The sequence below is a fragment of the Ranitomeya imitator genome, chromosome 4 (assembly GCF_032444005.1).
Source record: "Ranitomeya imitator isolate aRanImi1 chromosome 4, aRanImi1.pri, whole genome shotgun sequence".
Lineage (NCBI taxonomy): Eukaryota > Metazoa > Chordata > Amphibia > Anura > Dendrobatidae > Ranitomeya > Ranitomeya imitator.
The window spans coordinates 406,994,715-407,018,592 of NC_091285.1; the positions used below are offsets into that span (position 1 = coordinate 406,994,715).

At 43.3% G+C, this 23,878-nt stretch overlaps 1 protein-coding gene across 1 annotated transcript in view; it reads left to right on the forward strand.

Moving 5' to 3' along the window:
- The window catches only part of EXOC4 (exocyst complex component 4), a 684,877-nt gene that overhangs the window by 558,505 nt on the left and 102,494 nt on the right, over positions 1-23,878 (forward strand). The window contains exon 15 of the mRNA XM_069765360.1: positions 16,423-16,564. Coding sequence (XP_069621461.1) covers positions 16,423-16,564 — 142 coding nt within the window. The remainder of the gene's footprint in view (positions 1-16,422; positions 16,565-23,878) is intronic.

Genomic DNA, 23,878 nt, shown 5'->3' on the forward strand with positions numbered 1-23,878 from the left:
ACCATGTTTCTAAGCCATATATTATAGACTGTGTGCTTGCTGTTCATATTTTTGTGGCTTATGACTCCATAATAAACCACATGGACTGTTTTGTGTTCAAAAACCATGCCCGTGTGCCTGAATCACGTGCCAAGTGAGTGTCCCCTAATACACTTGGTAAGTTCAATCTTACAATATATAAATTATTTGATATTGAAATGAATAGAATGAATATTCAGAGCTTTTTGAGGAGATTTTAAGGAGTAATTTGTAGTTAATCTCAAGAAAACACCTGAAAAAAAACTTTGTGAACCCATTTTTAATAACAAAAAGAGGGACAACAGTGCACAACTGACCCCATTGAATGTCTGAAGAGTCCATCAGGCAAAGGTGCTTTATGGTTAAAATATAAACTGGAAAAAAACTGCAAAAATTTGACCTAGCCGTTGTAGTGTTCATGATGTGTTCTACAATTTTGGGATATTTTTCCCTTCCCCAGGGGTGTATCCAAAATATAAAGATTCAGGCCTTGATTCATCAAAGCTTTTATGCCAAAAAAGTTCCATAAAATCTTTGAAAATTTTACTAATTTTTCATACCAGTTTCTCCCAGCTCCATCAAAACAGGCAGAGCTGAGGCAAAATGGGGGCACAACAGTGGCGTGATGACACCGCTCATCAAAATTCGTAATGAACTGTGGTGTTCCCTACTCCAGAAATCTTACTCCAGTACCTGACTGGAGTAATATTTCTGCCTTGGTGCACAGAGGTGTCTGCCACTCATCAGACGCTTCAGATCCATGAAGAGGCCTATACCTCTTCATGAATTAGGAGCGTCTGACTCCACCATGCCCCCTCATGGAAACCGGAGTGAAAAGTGCCCTTCTTGGTGAATCGGGACCTTTGTTTTGATTTCATATCACATCGCACTCTTGTACTTGTATTTCTAGTCTTGGAAATTCTTCATATCCATCATCAGTGTTTTCCAAAATCCAGTCCTCATGGCCCCCAACAGATCATGTTTTAAGGATTTCCCTAGTATTTCACAGGGGAAAGAATCTGTGGCAATTTCTGATTCCTTGATGATAATAATAATTGATAATTCCATCCCAATTTGAGGTCAATCATAATTTCATCATTTTACAAATACTGGAGTTGGGAAAACACAGGCCTAGATAGAGGAATCAGACTCCTTGGTCTTACACACCTACTCTGCTGCTTGTCCCAAGCAAACTATGGTTTGTTGTCCAATGAAAAGGACACAGACAACATATGAAAAAATAGTGCATAAATTTGATCTCTTCCTGCATGAATTTCCTTCTCTTTTCTCCTGGAATAGTGCTGATGAATCTTTAGGCTATGTGCACACTTTGCGGATTCCACTGCGGAATTTTCCGCAGCGGAATTCCAAAATCCACAGTGAAAATCCGTCGCGGTTTTTACTGCAGATTTATCGCGGTTTTTACTGCGGTTTCTTATGCGGATTTTCATCTGCATTATCCTATTGGAGCAGGTGAAAATCCGCAGAAAAGAAGTGACATGCTGCGGAATGTAATCCGCTGCGTTTCCGCGTGGTTTTTTCCGCAGCATGTGCACAGCGGTTTTTGTTTCCCATAGGTTTACATTGTACTGTAAACTAATTGGAAACTGCTGCGGATCCGCAGCGGTCAAATCCGCTGCGGATCCGCAGCATAATCCGCAAAGTGTGCAGATAGCCTTACTGATATGTAGATGATATAATAGAATCATCTGCTTTTATTATTAAAATTTTGATCATAATCTGTGTTCCAGCTTTGTATATTGCTAAATAGTGAAGTAAATAATACAAAACTTCATTACCGAGCAGTGAATAACTCAACTCTGCCTGCGAGGAACACGTGAGAGGATGGAAGCTGTACTTGACTAGGAATGACACAACCATAGTTCAGAGAAACCATGTCCTGGCACATTATGTAGATACAGGCCCAGTGTGGCTTTTACTGATAATCCAGTTATTCCCAAGGCCGTACAAATGCTGAAGAACAAAACCCTTTTCTAGAGGAGTTATGTCCTCTTTACACTGGCTCATTTCTCGTCTGAATTTATGCCTTGGAGTGCAGGCAGCCCAACAGCACCACAGGCAGCTTTAACGAGACAATTCATTAAGCAGCCGGCGCACACGGCCCGTAAAGAACATTAATTCAGCAAATGAAAAACTAATAGAGTGTTTAGTGGGCTTTACATCACGGGTGACAGTCTGAACTCTCTCCATCATCACTGTTTACTGAAGTGACAGTGGGTGCTACTTATCACTGCTTTTCTGGAATAGAACCCTCCCACCCCCCTGGGCACCACATGTCACTTTGTTGCCATATTTCATTATATTTACACCTCCTGTAATAGGATGTTGAGTGTGTAAGTCATAATGTTGAATAATCAGCCATCATGAAGGTAAACCATGTTCTTCACTCACTCGTATCCAAGGGAGATCTCCATAATTGACCAGGGGAAAAGTAATATTAATTATTGCAAATTAAATATGCTTTTTTTGTCCTTTTTGAATATAATAAAGCAATTTCATAAATTTTACTCCTGGGCATTCTTTTGACTTTTATCTAAAAGCTACACTACAGTGGCAAATTAAATGGTTATTCCCAATAGCAAAATGTTATTTCAAAATTTTCTTCATGCATACTTAATCAAGTTTTCAAATCCAAAGCATTTTTAAATATGGACAGTTTTGCAAATATTAGCCCCGAAGTTTCACCCCTTCTTGTTGTATTTTCTCTCCTGTTGGCATTGGAATCATCCTCCTATCGTTCCAATGGCAATGATGGAGCCCACTTCCATTCTGCTTTACTCTGTAGGCTGACAGTATATTACTTTATTACTTGGCCTCCTTCAGGGCACTCCTGCACTCTTACTTCAATGGCACTAGTCTTTCTCTAGCCAGAAGCCGTGTTTTTTTTTTTTTGGTTTCTTTAAGTGTTTTTTTCCAGGTCACCACCAGACAGCACCATGGAGGACGTCCTTCTTATCCATAGTGGGACAGGAAACCTCGAGAGTTTAAAAGGACCCTTCCCTTATCACCATTCAGTGTTTTTCCTGTCCCACTGTGGATGGGAACGACGAGAGTTCATCCGTCTGTCCCGTGCAGAGAGTGAGGATCTTGGGGGCTCGGCCTCTTCCTTCCCACTAGAAGAATCTGCTACGCTGACACCCGAGTTATAGGGTCCCTGAGCATCAACCAGTGTAGCGCTGCTCCTGGTTTTAGGGTCGCTTCCCCCTGGGGGGGGCTTTCGACTCTTGGCGCAAGACCCCGATGTACCTGCCATAATGGCGTCTCTGCTGGGTGAAGTCCCTCGCAAGCGGATCCGGGGGTAATGCCGCAGGTCATCTCTGAGGATGGGATCGGCGTGGCTGCAGTCCGGGAGCGCGGCGCGTGCTCACTTCCGGATCGCGCTTCTGCGCGAGTCACTTCCGGTTCGCGGCTGTCGCGCACATCACTCTCGGGTCGTGGCCGGCAGCAGGGGTCAGCGTCTTCTCTCCTCCTACTCCCTGAGCGTTTTGTAGGTCTGGGACACGGCTGCAACAGTATAAAGGTATGTGTGGGCTAGGGGGGCTTATCCAGCGGTATGGAGGATAATCCGAAACCCGAGACACTGCAGGAGGCCCAGGCGCATGTGAGTCACAGGCGGAGGCCTGCTCCCTCAGATCTTTTGATCATGTATAGGCCCATGAGACATTTTCTTCTATATATATATTATGTGTTATAGGCTTCTGCGGTGGCTAAGAAATCTGGGAAGTGCAGGAAATGTCCCATTTGTGCCATAAGACTTAAGGACTCCTGGCAAAAGTCTCTCTGCGAGTCATGTACCAGTCATATCGTGGGAGAAGAACAGGCCTCTCTAATGACGAATATGAATACCATTGTCAGGAGATGCAAGCCTCAATATCTGGCCTAACTTTCCCCAGCCCATCCAGTCTGACCCCCAGGATCCACAGAGATCCAAGAAAAGACAGAGAGAATCGGATCTGTCGTCCGAGGACAGCTCTTTTGAATCCGATCTGGAAGAGTTAAGCAGAGATCCTCCAGAGAGGGGGAAAAAATATTTGTTTTCGTCTAATGATATAGATCAGCTCTTGGGAGCAGTTAGACAGACTATGCAGATTGAAGACCCGCTTCTACTCTGACAGTTCAGGATGAAATGTTTGGGGGGCTACATTCTAAGAACTCAAAAGTCTTTCCTGTTAATGCCCATATTTATTTTATTATTTTAGAAGAATGGGAAGAAGCAGAAAGGAGGTTATCAATTTCTGTCTAAAGACTTCAGACTTCGCCTCCCTTTCGATCATGAAGAAGTCAAGGACTGGGAGGATATCCCAAAAATTGACATTCCTCTTGCAAAAGTTTCTAAGAGAACCGCCATTCCATTTGAGGACTCCTCTAACTTAAAGGAGCCGACGGATCGCAAGGCGGATGGGCTCTTAAAGAGAGCCTGGGAAAGCTCAGCGACGGTAATCCGCACAAATATAGCGGCAACATCCGTGGCACGGGCTATGCATTTGTGGGTAGATGACTTAAAAGATCAGTTGTCGGCTAGAACCCCTAGAGAGACCATTATTAAAGCAATTCCTCTACTAAAACTAGCGACTGGCTTTCTGGCAGATGCTACTGCAGAGTCAGTTAGGTTCACAGCTAGAGGTCAGTCTTTATTGAATGCAGCCAGGAGAGCTATATGGTTGAAAAACTGGTCAGGTGATGTCCATTCTAAAAAATAAGCTGTGTTCCATCCCTTTCTTAGGGGGTAGAGTCTTTGGACCCATTCTTGATGATATCCTGGAAAAAGCTTCAGATGATAAGAAGGGGTTTCCAGAGGAAAAATGTAGAAAGTACCAGCCCTTATGCAGGCCCTATTATATAGTCAGAGATCAGACTATAGGGATAATGGAAAGCAAGGGAGATGGAGCTATCAAAAAGGGGGAGGAGAAAATAGGGATTCAGGTCCCTCGACCTCCAAATGAGAATTCCGAAAGAAATGATGCCAGCAGAATAGGAGGGCGGCTGTCGAACTTCCGGATAGAGTGGGGGGAGATTACCAAAAGTCTGTGGGTTCTCCAGGTTATCTCTCAAGGATACAAAATAGAATTCAACCCCCTTCCCCCAGAAAAAATTTTTGTGTCCAACGTCCATCTCTCTTCAGTCTCCCCTATGTGGTTGGACATCCAGGATCTTCTGCGAATAGCAGCAATATCCCCAGTTCCTCCTCGGGAAATAGGAAAAGGTCATTACTCGGGCCTCTTCTCTATAAAGAAGCCTTCTGGGGAATCCAGAACTATAATAAACCTCAAACCCCTAAACAAATGGCTAGAATACAAAAGATTCAAAATGGAATCTATTCACTGTACAGTTCCCCTGTTAGGGAAAGACTTGGTAATGTGCACTTTAGACCTAAAGAGCATCACGTACCAATCTGCACAGATCACTTGCTCTGTGGCCTCCCCGCTAACACTCTCGCACCCCTCCAATCTATTCTAAACTCTGCTGCCCGACTAATCCACCTGTCCCCCCGCTATTCCCCGGCCTCTCCCCTCTGTCAATCCCTTCACTGGCTCCCCATTGCCCAGAGACTCCACTACAAAACCCTAACCATGACGTACAAAGCCATCCACAACCTGTCTCCTCCATACATCTGTGACCTCGTCTCCCGGTACTTACCTACCCGCAACCTCCGATCCTCACAAGATCTCCTACTCTACTCCCCTCTTATCTCCTCTTCCCACAATCGTATACAAGATTTCTCTCGCGTATCACCCCTACTCTGGAACCCTCTACCACAACACATCAGACTCTCGCCTACCATCGAAACCTTCAAAAAGAACCTGAAGACCCACCTCTTCAGACAAGCCTACAACCTGCAGCTACCACCGATCGACCAAACCGCTGCATGACCATCTCTACCCTCACCTACTGTATTCTCACCCATCCCTTGTAGATTGTGAGCCCTCGCGGGCAGGGTCCTCATTCCTCCTGTACCAGTTATGACTTGTATTGTTTAAGATTATTGTACTTGTTTTCATTATGTATACCCCTCCTCACATGTAAAGCGCCATGGAATAAATGGCGCTATAACAATAAATAATAATAATAATAATAATAATCACCAAAAATACCTCAGATTTGCGGTAGAAAAAGAAGGAAGAGTCTACCATTACCAGTTTTGCTGCATCCCTTTCGAGTTGGTGACAGCGCCCAGAGTGTTCACAAAGCTTGTCGTAGAAATAGTGGCTTATCTGAGAAATCGAGACATCGTCTAAATAGGGTACTATCGTGATTCCCTAATAGTGGCAGACTCTATAGGGCAGCTCAAGATCAGTTGGTGATCTCCACTCTGCAGAAATTAGGTTGGGTGGTGAATTGGTCAAAGTCAGACCTGACGCCCAAACCAAGGATAAAGTTTCTAGGAGTATTCCTAGATTCAAATCTCAGACAATCTTTTCTTCCAGACGAGAAGCGGACCGATTTAGCAAAAAGAATACGCCATTTTTCAAGAAGCCGAGTCTCCATCAGGGAAGCAATGAAGATCCTTGGATTAATGACAGCCTGCATTCCTTGTGTCAACTGGAGCCAGTTTCATTACCGTTAGTTACAGAGAACAGTTCTTGCTTCCTGGGACAGAAGACAGAGCTCAGTGGACAGGGAGTTCCGTCTATCCCATCAGGTCAGACGATCCCTACACTGGTGGACTTCCCAGGAACCTCCAGGTTGGCGTTCCATGGATCCAGTCTCCAGCAGTTAGGCTATATTCACACTTTGCGGATTTTGCTGCGGATCCGCAGCGGATTTGACCGCTGCGGATCCGCAGCAGTTTCCCATGAGTTTACATTTCAATGTAAACCTATGGGAAACAAAAAACGCTGTGCACATGCTGCAGAAAAATCCGCGCGGAAACGCTGCGGATTACATTCCGCAGCATGTCACTTCTTTTCTGCGGATTTTCAGCTGCTCCAATAGAAAACTGCAGTTGAAAATCCGCAGAAGAAAACGCAGTAAAAACCGCGATAAATCCGCAGTGAAAACGCGCTGCGGTTTTCACTGCGGATTTTGGAATTCTGCTGCGGAAAAATCCGCAGTGGAATCTGCAAAGTGTGAACATAGCCTTACGGTGACCACATTCGCAAGCCAACAGGGTTGTGGTGGTCTAGTCCTCGGAAGATACCACCAGGGACAGTGGAATTCAGAAGACAGCAAGAATTCATCAAATCACAGAGAACTACATGCGGTTTGGAAGGTCCTCTATTCAACACAGTTTCTGCTAAAGGACAAACACCTGAAGATTCTCTCGGACAACGTGACGACGGTAGCCTTCCTTCGACATCAGGGTGGTCCATGACATCCAAAATTACAACGTCTAGCGGATCAGATTTTTGGTTTGGCGGAGAGATCGGTACTCTCAATTTCAGCAGTACATCTGGAGGGTTCGAAGAACCAAGAGGACAGCGAAGTTTTCAATGAGCTATGCCGATGCTGGGGAACACCAGAGGTGGACCTATTCACCGTCAGACGGAACTCGAAGGTCGAAACCTTTTATTCACTGAACCCTTGGGAAAGACTGGCGGTAGTAGACACGCTCTCCCAATCATGGAGCAGGGGTCTTCTATACGCATTCCCCCCTCTTGCATTAATTCCAAGAATCTTCAGGAAGATATAAGAGGACAGAGCTCAGATTATTCTAGTGGTTCCTTTCTGGCCCAAGAGGAGCTGGTTCCCCTTACTAAAAAAGTTGGCGGTAGAAGAACCTTTTCTCCTTCCGAAAAGAAGAGATTTACTCCTCCAGGGCCCGATTCTTCATCAGATCCCAGACAGCCTCCAATTAGCAGCTTGGATCCTGAATGCCAGATACTGAAAACAAAGGGTCTATCAGAGGATGTCATCTCCATCCTCCAAGCAAGCAGGAAGCCAGTAACTTCTGCAATTTATTTAAAAATTTGGAAGAAATTCTGCAGTTTTTTGTGGAGACACGATGGTTGATCTTGATCACCCTGACATTCCCAAGATTCTTGATTTTTTGCAGCAGGGAGTTAAAGGTCTCTTAAACCAAGTACTCTGAGAGTTCAAGTGGCAGTCCTCAGCGTATTTTATGATTCTTTCCTAGCCTGTCACCCCTGGATAGCTCAATTTTCCAGGGCGGTTCTGAGGCTAAGACCCTTAATCACTAAAACCATCCCACCTTGGGATCTTAACCTTGTCCTTAATGAATTGTGTAAAAATCCTGTCGATCTAGCTGAAGATATAGACATTGCTAACCTTTCCCTCAAAACAGCCTTTCTAGTGGCCATTACTTCGGTTAAGAGACTGGGGGAACTTCACGCCCTGTCCACTCAAAATCCCTTTTTGCAGATATTTGATGATAGGCTAGTCTTAAGACTTGACCTAGGCTTTCTTTCTAAGGTGGTCTCCGATTCAAATATGAATCAAGAGGCAGTACTTCCATCATTTTGTCAGTTTCCCAAAAACCAGAAGGAGAAATTTTATGACAACTTGGATGTTAGAGAGACCGTACTCAAGTACTTGAAGGCTTTTTAGAGGCCCTAATAAAGGTAAAACAGCATCAAAATCTACCATTGCGAGATGGATTAGGTCCACTATTAGCCTAGCATATGAAGCACAGGGAAAGAGTCCCCCAGGCAATCTAAAAGCTCATTCATCCAGGGCTGTAGCCACTTCATGGGCAGAGAGAGCGGGTGCTTTGGTAGATCAGATCTGCAGGGCTGCATCCTGGTCTAGTCTCAGTACCTTTTCTAAACATTACAAGCTAGACGTAGTGTCATCTCAGCTAGCCTTTGGCAGGAATGTACTTCATGCAGTAGTCCCTCCCTAGGACCAAAAATCTCCTTTGGTACTTCTCCATGGTGCTGTCAGGTGGTGACCTGGAAAACGGTAATTAGACCTACCGGTAATTGTATTTCCAGGAATCCATCCTGACAGCACTGTTAGTTACCTCCCTATTTCAAATATGTTGCATACTTATGTGAAGTAACATTTGTATAATGATTGTTATGTTCAAATAAAATTCTTTTTGCATCCATCCAGAGGTGTTACTTTGGAAAATCACTGAAGGGTGGTAAGGGGAGGGTCCTTTTAAACTCTCGTGGTTTCCTGTCCCACTATGGATAAGAAGGACGTCCTCCATGGTGCTGGCAGGATGGATTCCTGGAAATACAATTACCAGTAGGTCTAATTACCGTTTTTTGCCATTAAGCTATTTTATTTAGGAGATTTTAAAATGGTTCTGAAGAATTCTGGAAACATTTTTTTTTTCATCTTTTATCGTATGGTCTAATATATGGTGTACAAATTATGACATTTAGGTCAGCTGAAGCAGAGCAGTGTGTAGTATGTACTATGGCTGTAGCAGAACTGTTTGTGTATACACTGTGTGGATGTAATATGCCTGTAGCTGAGCTATATATGTTCTATGGCTGTAGCAGCGCTGTGTGTGTGTATACACTGTGTGGATGTATTATGCCTGTAGCTGAGCTTGACCCGGGCAAGGTCAACTCCCCGTGACTTTCACCCCCCTTGAGTAAAACAAGCCACAACCAATAGTCTTTTTGGATAATAATGGCCACAGCAGCCAATTTTATTAATAATTGAAGAGACTTGGTGGGGCCCTTGAAGCTACCACGATCCTGGTCTGGTGATTGTCCCGTCGACATTGCCCCTTCCCTCCCAGCTTTACTTCCAGCCGCATTTTTTCCCAGGCTCGGAAGCACCATTAATTGAGGGAAGAGGTTGCCTCCACATCACTAACCGGTACCCGACTTCCATCGTTGGGTACCCACCCATCCGTACCGCGCACCCGACCTCCAACATCGGGTGGCCCTCCCGGTCCCATAATAATGTGACCTCGACTTGCCTCGTCGAGTATCACCCAAGACTCACCAGACTACCAACAACCCATAACCATCCAATGAAGGGGATCCCCGCAATGCAAGAATTCCAATTCCATACTTTTTTTGCCAGCTTCGAGGACCCACCAACGCCACACCGAGAGCAACTTGACCCCCATTTCAAGTGCTCGAGATCCCACCAACCAGCACTGCTGTGGCCCACTGTATCCACTTGCGTATGCCATCGATCCACAAATTCGTCACCAGTGTGTTTAAATGCACCCCATCTGCTAACCAGTAATCTTTTTCCGTAAAATCTAACCCTGCGCGACGCATCGCCATTCCCACTTTCCGTGCCACAAACTTCGATACCTCTTTGTTGACCTTAACCTGAGCTTTGTTAGTCTTTTTTACTGAATGTGCCCCCCGCCATTTCCTTCCAGGTACCATGTCAGACCACACCACTCTCATACTTGGGCACATCAATCCCAGCTGCCTTACATCCCTTCTGATTTTAACACTCAGTCCCTTTCCCGTGCTAGATCCCAAATCATTACCCCTTACATGTAAGACATACATTCTGGATTCCATAGAAGTACACTGCCCGATAAAAGCTCGTGGAGCACCCAGCCCCATGTCAAACCCCTATACCCCAGCCACCTAATCACCGCCCTTTTCCTTGTGAAACCTAACTGTCTCCTGTCCATCCATTTGTCTGCCCGCTGTGCTCCCCAGTAAACATAAGAATGTCCTAGAATCCAGATTACGATTGGAACTTGTCCTGTAACAAACCAAAGAGAAATTAGTGAGATGTACTATATCCTGTATGAATCGGCTCCTTCATATCCTTGAGGTCATACGTATGACCTGTATCGTTACGACTCCCATCAGCTAATCCTCCTTATTATTTCCGGGCTCAGCCCTCCTACCACTGCCTCAGTTGCAGCCCCGATCCGGAAATAATGGCCTGTATAATTGCCCGGCTTAATGCCTGTCCTTACCAAGCACTTCTGGAACCCCCTAATAAATTGGTATTTGGATCAGGACCCATCCTCGTGACACAGCAGCGGTCCACCCTGTCGAGGCCTGGCAGCCTTGAATCTCTCAGAACATCTCCAAGAACACATAACAGAACTGCTTACCTTTCTCAATAGCACCTTTTTCCCTTTCTCCACCTGATCCATTTTGATCTTCTGATCTATAATTCTAACAATTTCTGAGTAGCCATGATGTCTTCAGCTAAAATGCCCCCAGCTTTTTCTCTGCCCGATGCTACCAATTCCCCTATCCTCATTCCCCCAAAAATGCCAATGAGAATTCCAGCCTAAACAGGCCCACCTCAAAATGTGACATGCACACCGTCGCTAAATGTAATCCTAGGTTCTCCAATAAACCAAATGGCACAGGCCGCCTGTTATCCTTCCTACCTTTTTCCTGTCCAGACACCCTTAATAGCCTGTTTTACTAAAAAATTCTTTGTCAAGTCCGTTCTGTTCCTCATTTGAAACCCGAATGCTAACCCTGAAATTAATTGATTTATCTTCGCTGTAGACCACTTGCTGTAGACCACTTACCAACCGTGGCCTGCCTAATTCTCATCAATAAATACCCGTATTTGTTCTTCCTCTGTCAAGTCCCCCCTCACTTGTCCGAACCAGTATTCCCCCACTTGCCATGTCCGTAGATAAGCTGCTCACGTGCTACTTGCTAAGGATGACTTGATCAGTGGCTTGGCAGCCCTGATGCCACACTCCAGAGTCCGGGAGGGCAGGGTAGGCCCTCTTCTTCTGCTTCTGGGGCCAATGTCTGAAACCGCTCGCACCTTAGCTGCTTCCCCTGGCTGGAGGGCACTGGGAATAAGCATATTGTCCTCTGTGTTAATGCACTTGATCCCTTTTTCCTTTAGTCACTCCCCCGGACTGAATGTTTTGTTTGGATGTCCTGGGAACAGAGGGCTATGGCCCCTCCCAGCATCCCTTTTATTCCTCCTGACCGCCCTTTCTCTATGCCTAGGTCACTTCCTCCATGTCATTTCCCTTATGTCATTCCCCCTTTTCTTTCTCCTGTCCCCACTGCTTGTTTCCCAATTATACCACCGTCACTCGCTCCCTGCACCAGGTCATGTCCGCCTCCTTTCCACCCTCCGGGACTCATCCGGCGGCTACTATATGTGTACTATGGCTGTAGCAGTACTGCATATGTATACACTGTGTGGCTGTATTATGCCTGTAGCTGAGCTATATATGTACTATGGCTGTAGCAGAGTTGTGCATGTGTATGCACTGTGTGGATGTATTATGCCTGTAGCTGAGCTATATGTGTATTATGGCTGTAGCAGAGCTGTGTTTGTGTATACACTGTGTGGATGTATTATGCCTGTAGCTGAGCTATATGTGTACTATGGCTGAAGACACAAAAAGAGCACAGCGAGGTCAAAAATACTCTGTTGTAAAGAAGTCACAGTAAATGAGCAAGTGTTAGTCAAAAAATGAAAAAAATACAGGGTATTTAGTTAATACGTTTTTTTTGCAAAAAAATGTATATTAAGCTGCTCCACCAATCGCCAAGGTATACCCATAATAGAGCAGTCCTATCTAATGTATATAATCCCTATGTGATGTGTTAAAAACCTGATCATCTGTATAGTACCTGTATAAGCAGGGTTCAGAGACAAAATATACATGTGGACATCCAGGATGGAACAGCTTCTATGCAAATGGCCCACAGAGGAGTGGTGGACTCCCCAGTCTTGTAGACACAAGAGAACAATTATAGAACCAAAAAAACACATGGGCTACTTGCACAGTAAACATGTCTGTAGAAACCTGTTCACACCACCAAGAAACCTGCTTAAATAGGTACTATACAGATGATCAGGTTTTTAATACATCAGATAGGGATTATATACATTAGATAGGACTGCTCTATTATGGGTATACCTTGGCGATTGGTGGAGCAGCTTAATATACATTTTTTGCAAAAAAAAAAGTATTAACTAAATACCCTGTATTTGTTTCATTGTTTGACTAGCACTTGCTCATTTACTGTGACTTCTTTACAACAGAGTATTTTTGACCTCGCTGTTCTCTTTTTGTGTCTTCAGGTTTCTTGGTGGTGTGAACAGGTTTCTACAGACTTGTTTGCTGTGCAAGTAGCCCATGTGTTTTTTGGTTCTATAATTGTTCTCTTGTGTCTACAAGACTGGGGAGTCCGCCACTTCTCTGTGGGCCATTTGCATAGAAGCTGTTCCATCCTGGATGTCCACATGTATATTTTCTCTCTGAACCCTGCTTATACAGGTACTATACAGATGATCAGGTTTTTAATACATCAGATAGGGATTATATACATTAGATAGGACTGCTCTATTATGGGTATACCTTGGTGATTGGTGGAGCAGCTTAATATACATTTTTTGCAAAAAAACGTATTAACTAAATACCCTGTATTTTTTTCATTTTTTGACTAGCACTTGCTCATTTACTGTGACTTCTTTACAACAGAGTATTTTTGACCTTGCTGTGCTCTTTTTGTGTCTTCAGGTTTCTTGGTGGTGTGAACAGGTTTCTACAGACTTGTTCACTGTGCAAGTAGCCCATGTGTTTTTTGGTTCTATATGTGTACTATGGCTGTAGCAGAGCTGTGTTTGTGTATATGCTGTGTGGATGTATTATGCCAGTGGCTGAGCTATATGTGTACTGTGGGTGTAGCAGAGCTGTGTGTGTGTTTACTATGGCTGTAACGGAGTTCTATGTGTAAAACATGTATACACCAGTGAAGAGTTTCCATATATTTTACGCTCTTTTTCTTCGGATTATATTATAGCTCCCATGGTCCTGTTAATATGCCCAACCAGGAATACTTTTCTCTGTTCCTGTATAAACTTTGGCGTATCTCCGATGGAGGCAGAACGTGCAGCTGCTGACTTGTCCCTCCTTTGCCCAGCATCCTCCCACTTCTGTAAATCTGGTCCCAACTCCCTAGTCCAACAGCCACATGGACAGAAACATTAGCTGATTGAGCCGGTTAGGCTATGTGCACACGTTCAGGATTTCTTGCTGAAAATTCCTGAGAAAAACCTGAAATTTTCTGCAAGAAATCTGCCTGCGTTTTTTGCGCGTTTATGCCGTGTTTTTGATGCGTTTTTGGTGCGTTATTGATGTGTTTTTTTCCGGACAGCATCAATAGTAAATAGTTGGGGACACACAGGGTTAATAGCAGCGGTAACGGAGTCCGTTACACCGCGGGCGGTTACCGCTGCCATTAACCCTGTGTGAGCGTAGGGGATTACGGAGCGGGCGCCGGGCAGTGAGTGCAGGGGAGTAGGGGAGGGACTAATCGGACTGTGGCCGTCGCTGATTGGTCGCGGCAGCCATGACAGGCAGCTGCCGAGACCAAGCAGCGAACGAATAACCGTGACAGAAGGACAGACAGACAGACGGAAGTACCCCTTAGACAATTATGTATATAGATCAGAAAAACTAGATTGGATGTGTATCTGAAATCGTACTTTAAGAGTTTCACAAGTTGTTTTTTTCCAACAGTCCCGTATCTTTTATTTTGTCAGTTTATTACTTTTGTCTTTGAGATTAAAAAAAAGCCCAAAACAAATCGTTGAGGTTTACTTTTCCCAATGTAGAATTGTGAGAGCCGACACGTTGAGTGCCCGTGGCTTTTGTCTGTACTTGCTATTCGTCTTTTCTAACAAACCTAATTATTATTAAAACATGATAAATGAATTATAAATCACATACTGCTGGAAATCTGAAAATGGTTCTGAGTAAAGTCTGCCTCAAACACCGCTATAATTAAAAACAAACATTTGCTCCTTTCACGCATTTGACAATAGTTTACTCTTGGTTCTCAGCTGAACTTTTTCTGTTTTGCTCTTCTAAGACATTTTTGTGTTCTTATAATTTGTCTTTTCATGTAAAACCAGCCAATTATAGAACAGGTTTCCTGGTATAAATACTAATACCTGCTGTCTGGTCCGCACTGGTTGTCCACTTTGTACACCTCTGTTACGTTCTTTTTTTCCATATTCGAGAGAATTATCAGTGTTCACAATACATGTGCTTAACATTTGAGGGTATTTTCAATTCCCATACCAAGCATGATAAAGTAGATACTAGCGGTACCAGACATGTATTTACTCTTAATTGGACCATCTACCTCTTTCCTTCCCATGAGTCCAGGTCCGTGGCGCAGGATATCAATATACCTATTGTCTCCGTGTCGGACTGGGGTGCCAAGGGCCCACCAGTAACCTACACCAGGGCCCCACTTTCAGCTAGATGCAGATGTGACATTATCCTCAATCACAAATTTATATAACAATGAACTGGATAGATTGGTACATGAATAAGATGCCTTTGTCAATACATAGTGATTAGTGATGAGCGAATATACTCGTTACTCGAGATTTCCCGAGCACGCTCAGGTGACCTCCAAGTATTTTTTAGTGCTTGGAGATTTAGTTTTTCATGCCGAAGCTGAATGATTTACATCTCTTAGCCAGCTTGATTACATGCGGGGATTCCCTAGCAACCAGGCAACCCCCACATGTACTTATGCTGGCTAACAGATGTAAATCATTCAGCTGCGGCAAGAAAAACGAAATCTCTGAGCACTAAAAAATACTCGGAGGACTCCCGAGCGTGCTCGAGAAATCTCGAGTAATGAGTATATTCGCTTATCACTAATAGTGATTCAAGTATATGGTGCCAAGTGCTGCTCATATAAGAGGGTGGTGGCCCACTCTTGCACAGGGGCCCGCTGGAGGATTCTTCTGTGGGCCAGTGCAAGCCTGGACTGCTGATTTAACTGCCTACAAGCATAGTCCCTGCTCTAACAAGGCTGTCTTTCCCCCACTTTGGTGGTTAAATCCTTAAGACTGAACGATATTGATCACTATTGCTTGTTGTCACTTGTTTTACTTGTCCTGATGTTTCCTCATTCTGGTTCAGGGGATATAAATGATTTCTGTTATATTGGAATTATGAGCATGATCGTGACCCCACGAAATAAGTAATAAATGGTTGGGATATAGTAGAGGTCCAATCTCTGAGATCCCCGCTGACGCTAAATCTGGGAATTCAACCCCGGGCTGCCAACAACTAAAGGATGATATTGAATGTAGCAGCCGCCAGCACTTGTGGCTTCATTTATCTGACTAGAAAACACGGATCAGACATGTTAAAAATCCAGCGTGACTCTCAGGCTGTGCACGTACAAATAGCAAGAGAAGATAAAGCACTAACGTCTATGGCCAGCTTTATTCTTTCAATGGTTGGTGTTAACAATCCAATCCTTTCAAAGACGGAATATACGTAGTTATTTTAAAATGTTCGTGTTTTTTTGCATAAGAATCCGATCTACAGAATAAAATTGGTTTTGTTGATATGGTGATCCAGAAACGTTTTAATGTAAAGCACGTTGTAAGCGTTATTATTTTGTTTCCATTTGGATTTGTATACAGTATGCAAATAAGATCACCAGTTGTTAGTGTTACAACCAGAAAATATCCTAATGTTTAACCAATTAATATTTCTTCCTATCGTTCATCTTACAGCAATGTCTCCTGGTGCCGACAGTCTGAGCAGTGTGGACATTCCTGCTGTGTCTGAGATCATTTTGCAGACTCTCAATGAACTAGCTCATTCTTTCCAGGATATGTCGGACCGCTGTTTACTTGTTTTGCATTTGGAAGTCAGGTAGGTTTTATCATCTGTCTTCAGATGGCCATTGAAGGTGTAAGATGCTTTTGTGTTGTATACATGATTTTTTTTCTCACATATTTCATAAAGTTTCCAAGCTTGGCGACATTTTTAATTTTTAAAAAATGTTGTTACTCTTGATCTAGTAGAAAGAATTGCATTAAGACCCCAATGAAATAGGGATATCCTGCAATTCCAACACAACGTTCAGTAGGAATCCATGGTAGATTGGTGCACTTTACAAGACCGGACACTGCTCAGCAAATATCTGCGCTAACTCGTATATGAATGAAAATTGATGCAACAAGGCCGGAGTGAAGATGACATGTTTGTGTCCAGGTGCAGTCATGTTCCGGCCATGGGCAATGTTTATGTGACAAAAGCCTATTTTCAAGAAATGTCTAAACCTGAATATGTTAGAAACAAATTTATCGCACCTTGTCCTTGGATGTATTTCCCACAAAATGCATGTCACATGGCTTAAATCTTGCAGAGGATTGAGAGGACTTTATAAGGGAATAATAAGTAATTGAGTCAGCTGAGGGCACTAGTGGTTTGGTAGATGAAGATGAGAACACCTCTGTAGTATAGTCAAGAGCTTTGTCACTGTTTCTAGACATTCTACAAAACCGGTAACCAGTGTAGTGATAGGTAGGTGGTATAACCAGCGCAGAGGTAGGTAGGTAGTATAACTGGATAGTGCTAGGTAGTATAACCAGGGTAGTGGTAGGTAGTATAACCAGGGTAGTGGTAGATAGATAGCATAACCAGTGTACAGGGTGGGCCATTTATATGGATACACCTAAATAAAATGGAAATGGTTTGTGATATCAACTACCTGTTTGTGTCACATTAGTATATGGGAGGGGAAAAACTTTTCAAGATGGGTGGTGACCATGGCGGCCATTTATTTTTTCCAATGGGAAGAGGGTCATGTGACACATCAAACTTATTGAGAATTTCACAAGAAAAACAATGGTGTGCTGGGTTTTAACGTAACTTTATTCTTTCATTGGTTATTTACAAGTTCATGACCACTTATAAAATGTGTTCAAAGTTCTGCCCAGTGTGTTGGATTGTCAATGCAACCCTCTTCTCCCACTCTTGACACACTGATAACACCGCAGAAGAAATGCTAGCACAGGCTTCCAGTATCCGTTGTTTCAGATGCCGCACATCTTGTATCTTCACATCATAGGCAATTGTGTAAACTGAGGGTCCTGTTCCAATTTTTGTTTTGCACATTGCAGCGAGTGCTACGCTGTGGGCTCCTGATGACTTAAGCTAGGACAGCCACTGATGTTTCTTTATCAGTGACAGTTTTCTTGTGTCCACATTTTGGCAATCCAACACTGAACCTGTTTCCCAAAATTTGGCAAGCAGTTTGTTAACTGTAGCATGGGTGGTTTCGTAGGGTGTCTTGCATTGAAATGGCTGTAAACAAAGAGAAACTTGTAAATAACTCATGAAAGAATAAAGTTACATTAAAAACAAGCACATCATTGTTTTTCTTGTGAAATTCTCAATAAGTTTAATGTGTCACATGACCCTCATCCCATTGAAAAAAAAATAAAGTTGGATCCAAAATGGCCGCCATGGTCACCACCCGTCTTGAAAAGTTTTCCCCCTCCCACATACTAATGTGCCCCAAACAGGAAGTTCACCAACCATTCCCATTTTATTTAGGTGTATCCATATAAAGCACCCACCCTATAGTGGTAGGTAGGTAGTATAACCAGTGTAGTGGTAGATAGGTAGTATAACCAGTGTAGTGGTAGGTAGGTAGGTAGCATAACCAGTGTAGTGATAGGTAGGTCGTGTAACCAGCACAGTGATAGGTAGTATAACCAGCGTAGTTATAGGTAGGTAGTATAACCAACGTAGTGATAGGTAGGTACTATAACCATTGCAGTGATAGGTAGGTATTATAACCAGTGTAGTGGTAGGTAGGTAGCATAACCAGTGTAGTGATAGGTAGGTAGTGTAACCAGCACAGTGATAGGTAGTATAACCAGCGTAGTGATAGGTAGGTAGTATAACCAACGTAGTGATAGGTAGGTACTATAACCATTGCAGTGATAGGTAGGTATTATAACCAGTGTAGTGGTAGGTAGGTAGCATAACCAGTGCAATGATAGGTAGTATAACCAGCGCTGTGGTAGGTAGGTAGTATAATCAGGTAGTAATAGGTATGCAGTATAACCAGCGCAGTGATAGGTAGGTAGTATAACCAGTGTAGTGGTAGGTAGGTAGTATAACAAGTGTAGTGGTAAGTAGGTAGGTAGTATAACCAGTGTAGTGGTAGATAGGTAGTATAACTAGTGTAGTGATAGGTAGGTAGTATAACCAGTGCAGTGGTAGGTAGGTAGTATAACCAGTGTAGTGGTAGATAGGTAGTATAACTAGTGTAGTGATAGGTAGGTAGTATAACCAGTGCAGTGGTAGGTAGGTAGTATAACCAGTGTATGGGTAAGTAGGTAGTTTAACCAGTGTAGTGGTAGAAAGGTAGTATAACTAGTGTGCTGATAGGTAGGTAGTATAACCAATGCAGTGATAGGTAGGTAGCATAACCAGCACAGAGGTAGGTAGTATAACTAGTGTAGTGGATAGGCACAAGGATGATGTCCAATGGTATTATATAAAGATACCCAGTAAATCAATATTATACAGTACATAGCAAAAGTTTGGACACACCTTCTCATTTAAAGATTTTTCTGTATTTTCATGACTATGAAAATTGTACAATCACACTGAAGGCATCAAAACTATGAATTAACACATGTGGAATTATATACTTAACAAAAAAGTGTGAAACAACTGAAATTATGTCTTATATTCTAGGTTCTTCAAAGTAGCCACCTTTTGCTTTGATGACTGCTTTGCACACTCTTGGCATTCTCTTGATGAGCTTCAAGAGGTAGTCACCGGGAATGGTTTTCACTTCACAGGTGTGCCCTGTCAGGTATAATAAGTGGGATTTCTTGCCTTATAAATGGGGTTGGGACCATCAGTTGTGTTGTGCAGAAGTCCGGTGGATACACAGCTGATAGTCCTACTGAATAAACTGTAAACTGCTGCCGGGCATAGTGCTCTCTCCTGCTCCGGACCCGTAGCGCTGCTTCTCCCTCTAGGCTCTGCTCCTAGCCTTGGCGCTTTTCTCGTGTGTTGTGGGTCCCGCTCCTCCAGCCTTCAGTGCACCCGCCGCAGCGTTTCTTCTCTTGGACGCTCCTTTGTGCCTCCTGTTTGCTTCTAGTTCCAGTCATTGCCAAAAAATACGCTCTGACGAAGGTCCGGTGTGGACCGAAAACGTTTAGCATTGTTCATGTGTCTGGATGCATCAATAAAATTAGAAGCCTTGTTCCTCGCATTCTGAGTGCCAAGTTTATTCATCTATATTCTACGGGGTGGACACCCTACTTGAGCACCACCATTCCTCATACCTATTGAGTGCCGTGTTTTCTACCAGAATTTGTATTATGGCAAGAAAAAAGCAGCTAAGTAAAGAAAAACGAGTGGCCATCATTACTTTAAGAAATGAAGGTCAGTCAGTCCTAAAAATTGGGAAAACTTTGAAATTGTCCCCAAGTGCAGTGGCAAAAACCATCAAGAGCTACAAAGAAACTGGCTCACATGAGGACCGCCCCAGGAAAGGAAGAGCAAGAGTCACCTCTGCTTCTGAGGATAAGTTTATCTGAGTCTCCAGCCTCAGAAATCGCAGGTTAACAGCAGTTCAGATTAGAGACCAGGTCAATGCCACACAGAGTTCTAGCAGCAGACACATCTCTACAACAACTGTTAAGAGGAGACTTTGTGCAGCAGGCCTTCATAGTAAAATAGCTGCTAGGAAACCACTGCTAAGGACAGGCAACAAGCAGAAGAGACTTGTTTGGGCTAAAGAACACAAGGAATGGACATTAGACCAGTGGAAATCTGTGCTTTGGGCTGATGAGTCCAAATTTGAGATCTGTGGTTCCAACCACCGTGTCTTTGTGCGACACAGAAAAGGTGAACGGATGGACTCTACATGCCTGGTTCCCACCGTGAAGCATGGAGGAGGAGGTGTGATGGTGTGGGGGTGCTTTGCTGGTGACACTGTTGGAGATTTATTCAAAATTGAAGGCATACTGAACCAGCATGGCTACCACAGCATCTTGCATGCTATTCCATCCGGTTTGCATTTAGTTGGGCCATCATTTATTTTTCAACAGGACAATAACCCCAAACACACCTCCGGGCTGTGTAAGGGCTATTTGAGCAAGAAGGAGAGTGATGGGGTGCTACGCCGGATGACCTGGCCTCCACAGTCTCCAGACCTGAACCCAATCGAGATGGTTTGGGGTGAGCTGGACTGCAGAGTGAAGGCAAAAGGGCCAACAAGTGCTAAGCATCTCTGGGAACTCCTTCAAGATTGTTGGAAGACCATTCCCGGTGACTACCTCTTGAAGCTCATAAAGAGTGTGCAAAGCAGTCATCAAAGCAAAAGGTGGCTACTTTTAAAAACATATAATATAAGACATATTTTCATTTGTTTCACACTTTTTTGTTAAGTATATAATTCCACATACGTTAATTCTTAGTTTTGATGCCTTCAGTGTGAATGTACAATTTTCATAGTCATGAAAATACAGAAAAATCTTTAAATGAGAAGGTGTGTCCAAACTTTTGGTCTGTACTGTATATTGTTTAGTATATTCTAGGCTTATCTTGATACGTACACAGTTTTTTAAGATTATTGTATTGCCATAGTATTGTTAATAAAATAATAAAAATATACCCTTTATTACACATTCCCCGTCTTGGTGGTTTTTGGCCTTATCCTGTTTGTCTCACAGATTATTAATTTTAGTGTAGTGATAGATAGGTAGTATAACCAGCGGAGTGATAGGTAAGTAGAATAACCAGTGTAGTGGTAGGTAGGTAGCATAACCAGTGTAGTGATAGGTAGTATAACATAACCAGTGTAGTGGTAGATAGGTAGTATAACCAGCGCAGTGATAGGTAGGTAGTTTAACCAGTGCAGTGATAGGTAGGTACTATAACCAGCGCAGTGGTAGGTAGTATAACCAGCGCAGTGATAGGTAGGTAGCATAATAGCATAACCAGTGCAGTGGTAGGTAGGTAGTATAACCAGCGCAGTGATAGGTAGGTAGCATAACCAGTGTAGTGATAGGTAGGTACTATAACCATTGCAGTGGTATGTAGTATAACCAGTGTAGTGGTAGGTAGTATAACCATCGCAGTGATAGGTAAGTAGTATAACCAGTGTAGTGGTAGGTAGGTAGTATAACCAGCGTGGTGGTAGGTAGGTAGTTTAACCAGTGTAGTGGTAGGTAGGTAGGTAGTATAACCAGTGCAGTGGTGTAGTGGTAGGTAGGTAGTATAACCAGTGTAGTGGTAGGTAGGTAGTATAACCAGTGTAGTAGTAGGTAGCATAGCCAGTGTAGTGGTAGGTAGGTGTATAACCAGTGTAGTGGTAGGTAGTTAGCATAGCCATTGTAGTGGTAGGTAGGTAGTATAACCATTGCACTTACGGATCAGCATGACTGCTACCTTTTTGATGGGTTAAATTGGAGCCATTCTGTTTAGTGGAATGCCAATTATCTGTCAGCTATAGGAATCACGGCAAGAAGTGATCAAGACCTGGATTATTTTTTTAGCCGTGTCAGTGGTGAGTGATGGATTAATGGGATATTTTTAGGTGCAGATGGTAGGAATTGCAGTGTATTGATTGTCAGCATATTGTCTAAGAATCAAGATGATGATACAGAAGGAGATGGAGTGTCACATTTGGCCGATAAATCTAGAAGATACAAAAGGGGTCATTTACTAAAGAACGTAAGACAGAAATCAGTGCAAAAGTGAACAGAGCCTAAAATTGCTGTTATTCTCACTCATCATCCATTAACATTCAGCGAAATGTGCCTGCTTTCTTCACCCCTTCATGGCATGTACATCGCAAATCAGAAGAGGGTTTATGGAGCGGGCTCACATGCTATGTGTTACAGACAAGACCTGCCTCTAACAATCATGGGTGCACCTGAGCTCCGCAAGCAATTGTTAACCTGTGATATGCCGCTGTCAATTTCTCACAGCGACGTATAGCATGATCCGGCATTCAATGCACCCATCGCTGTGCCAGTGACGTGATAGGTTGCTATGACAGCCAGAGGTCTATTGAAGACCTCCATGCTTGTCATTAGAGTTCCTTTGAAATCCTGCAGACCTTGATTTCTGCTATATACTGTGATGCTGTGGCATCACTGCATATAGCGCAAGCGATCACATGACCGCAGCGTTGAGTCCTCTAAAGGAACTTTTAAGAAAAGTGAAAAGTTTTAAAAAAAAAACAAGTAGCAAGCATAATGGAAGTGGATGACCAACTTGAGCATTTTTCCATAGAACAGAAAAATTCTCCCTCTCACTCTTTTTCTGTCTCACCCTCGTTTTTTTCTCCCTTCCTTTTTCTCCCTCTTTCTCTCTCACTTTCTCACTCCCTCTTTCCCCCCCTTACTTCCCCCTCCCTCTTTCTCCCCCCTTATTTCTCTCCCCTTCTTTCTCCCCTCCTCTTTCCCTCCCCCCATTTCTTCACCCCTCTTCGCCTCCCTCTTTCTCCCTCTCCCTTTCTCTACCACCACGATGCTCGATTGAGTATCGAGCTGTACTACGTTCGCCCATCACTAATGTTGACCTATTCTAGGGTTAGATCATCACTGCCAAAACCTGAAAAGTTTCCCCGATAGGTCCATTTGTGTTACACCTCACATCCAAGGACCCACTCTATATACAGAGACATCTATCATACTTACCATATGACCAATCGGTTTACTGAAGAAGGTCTTATGTTGACCGAAACGTTTATTATTTTGGACTGCTACAGAAATAAAAAAAGCTACCTCTAAGTTATCATCATAAACAAGTTGAGTGCCAAGTTATTTATTCTTTATATTTCTACTGGTTTGGGGAACCTATCTTGTGCACCATCACAGCTGTGCCACGATATATTTCATAACATGTGGGAAATTACATTTACAAGGCCTGTTGTTAGTGCAGCTCTAGAGAGAAGTAAAGAAAAACTGTTTTCCCTGCTACAAACTTAGAATATAGAGAAGATGCAAAATAAAGCATGAGTGTTGGCTGTAATATGCCTTTAATCTTATCCTTAAAATAGGAAATAAGTTTTTAGGATCTGAGATTAACAGTGGAAGCTTTTACTACAGGGCCTTAAAAACTTTAAATGCTTTATTGGGACTGTGATATAAATGATGTTAAAGGCCGGGGTTACACTAGCGTGTAGCATCTGATGCCATATGC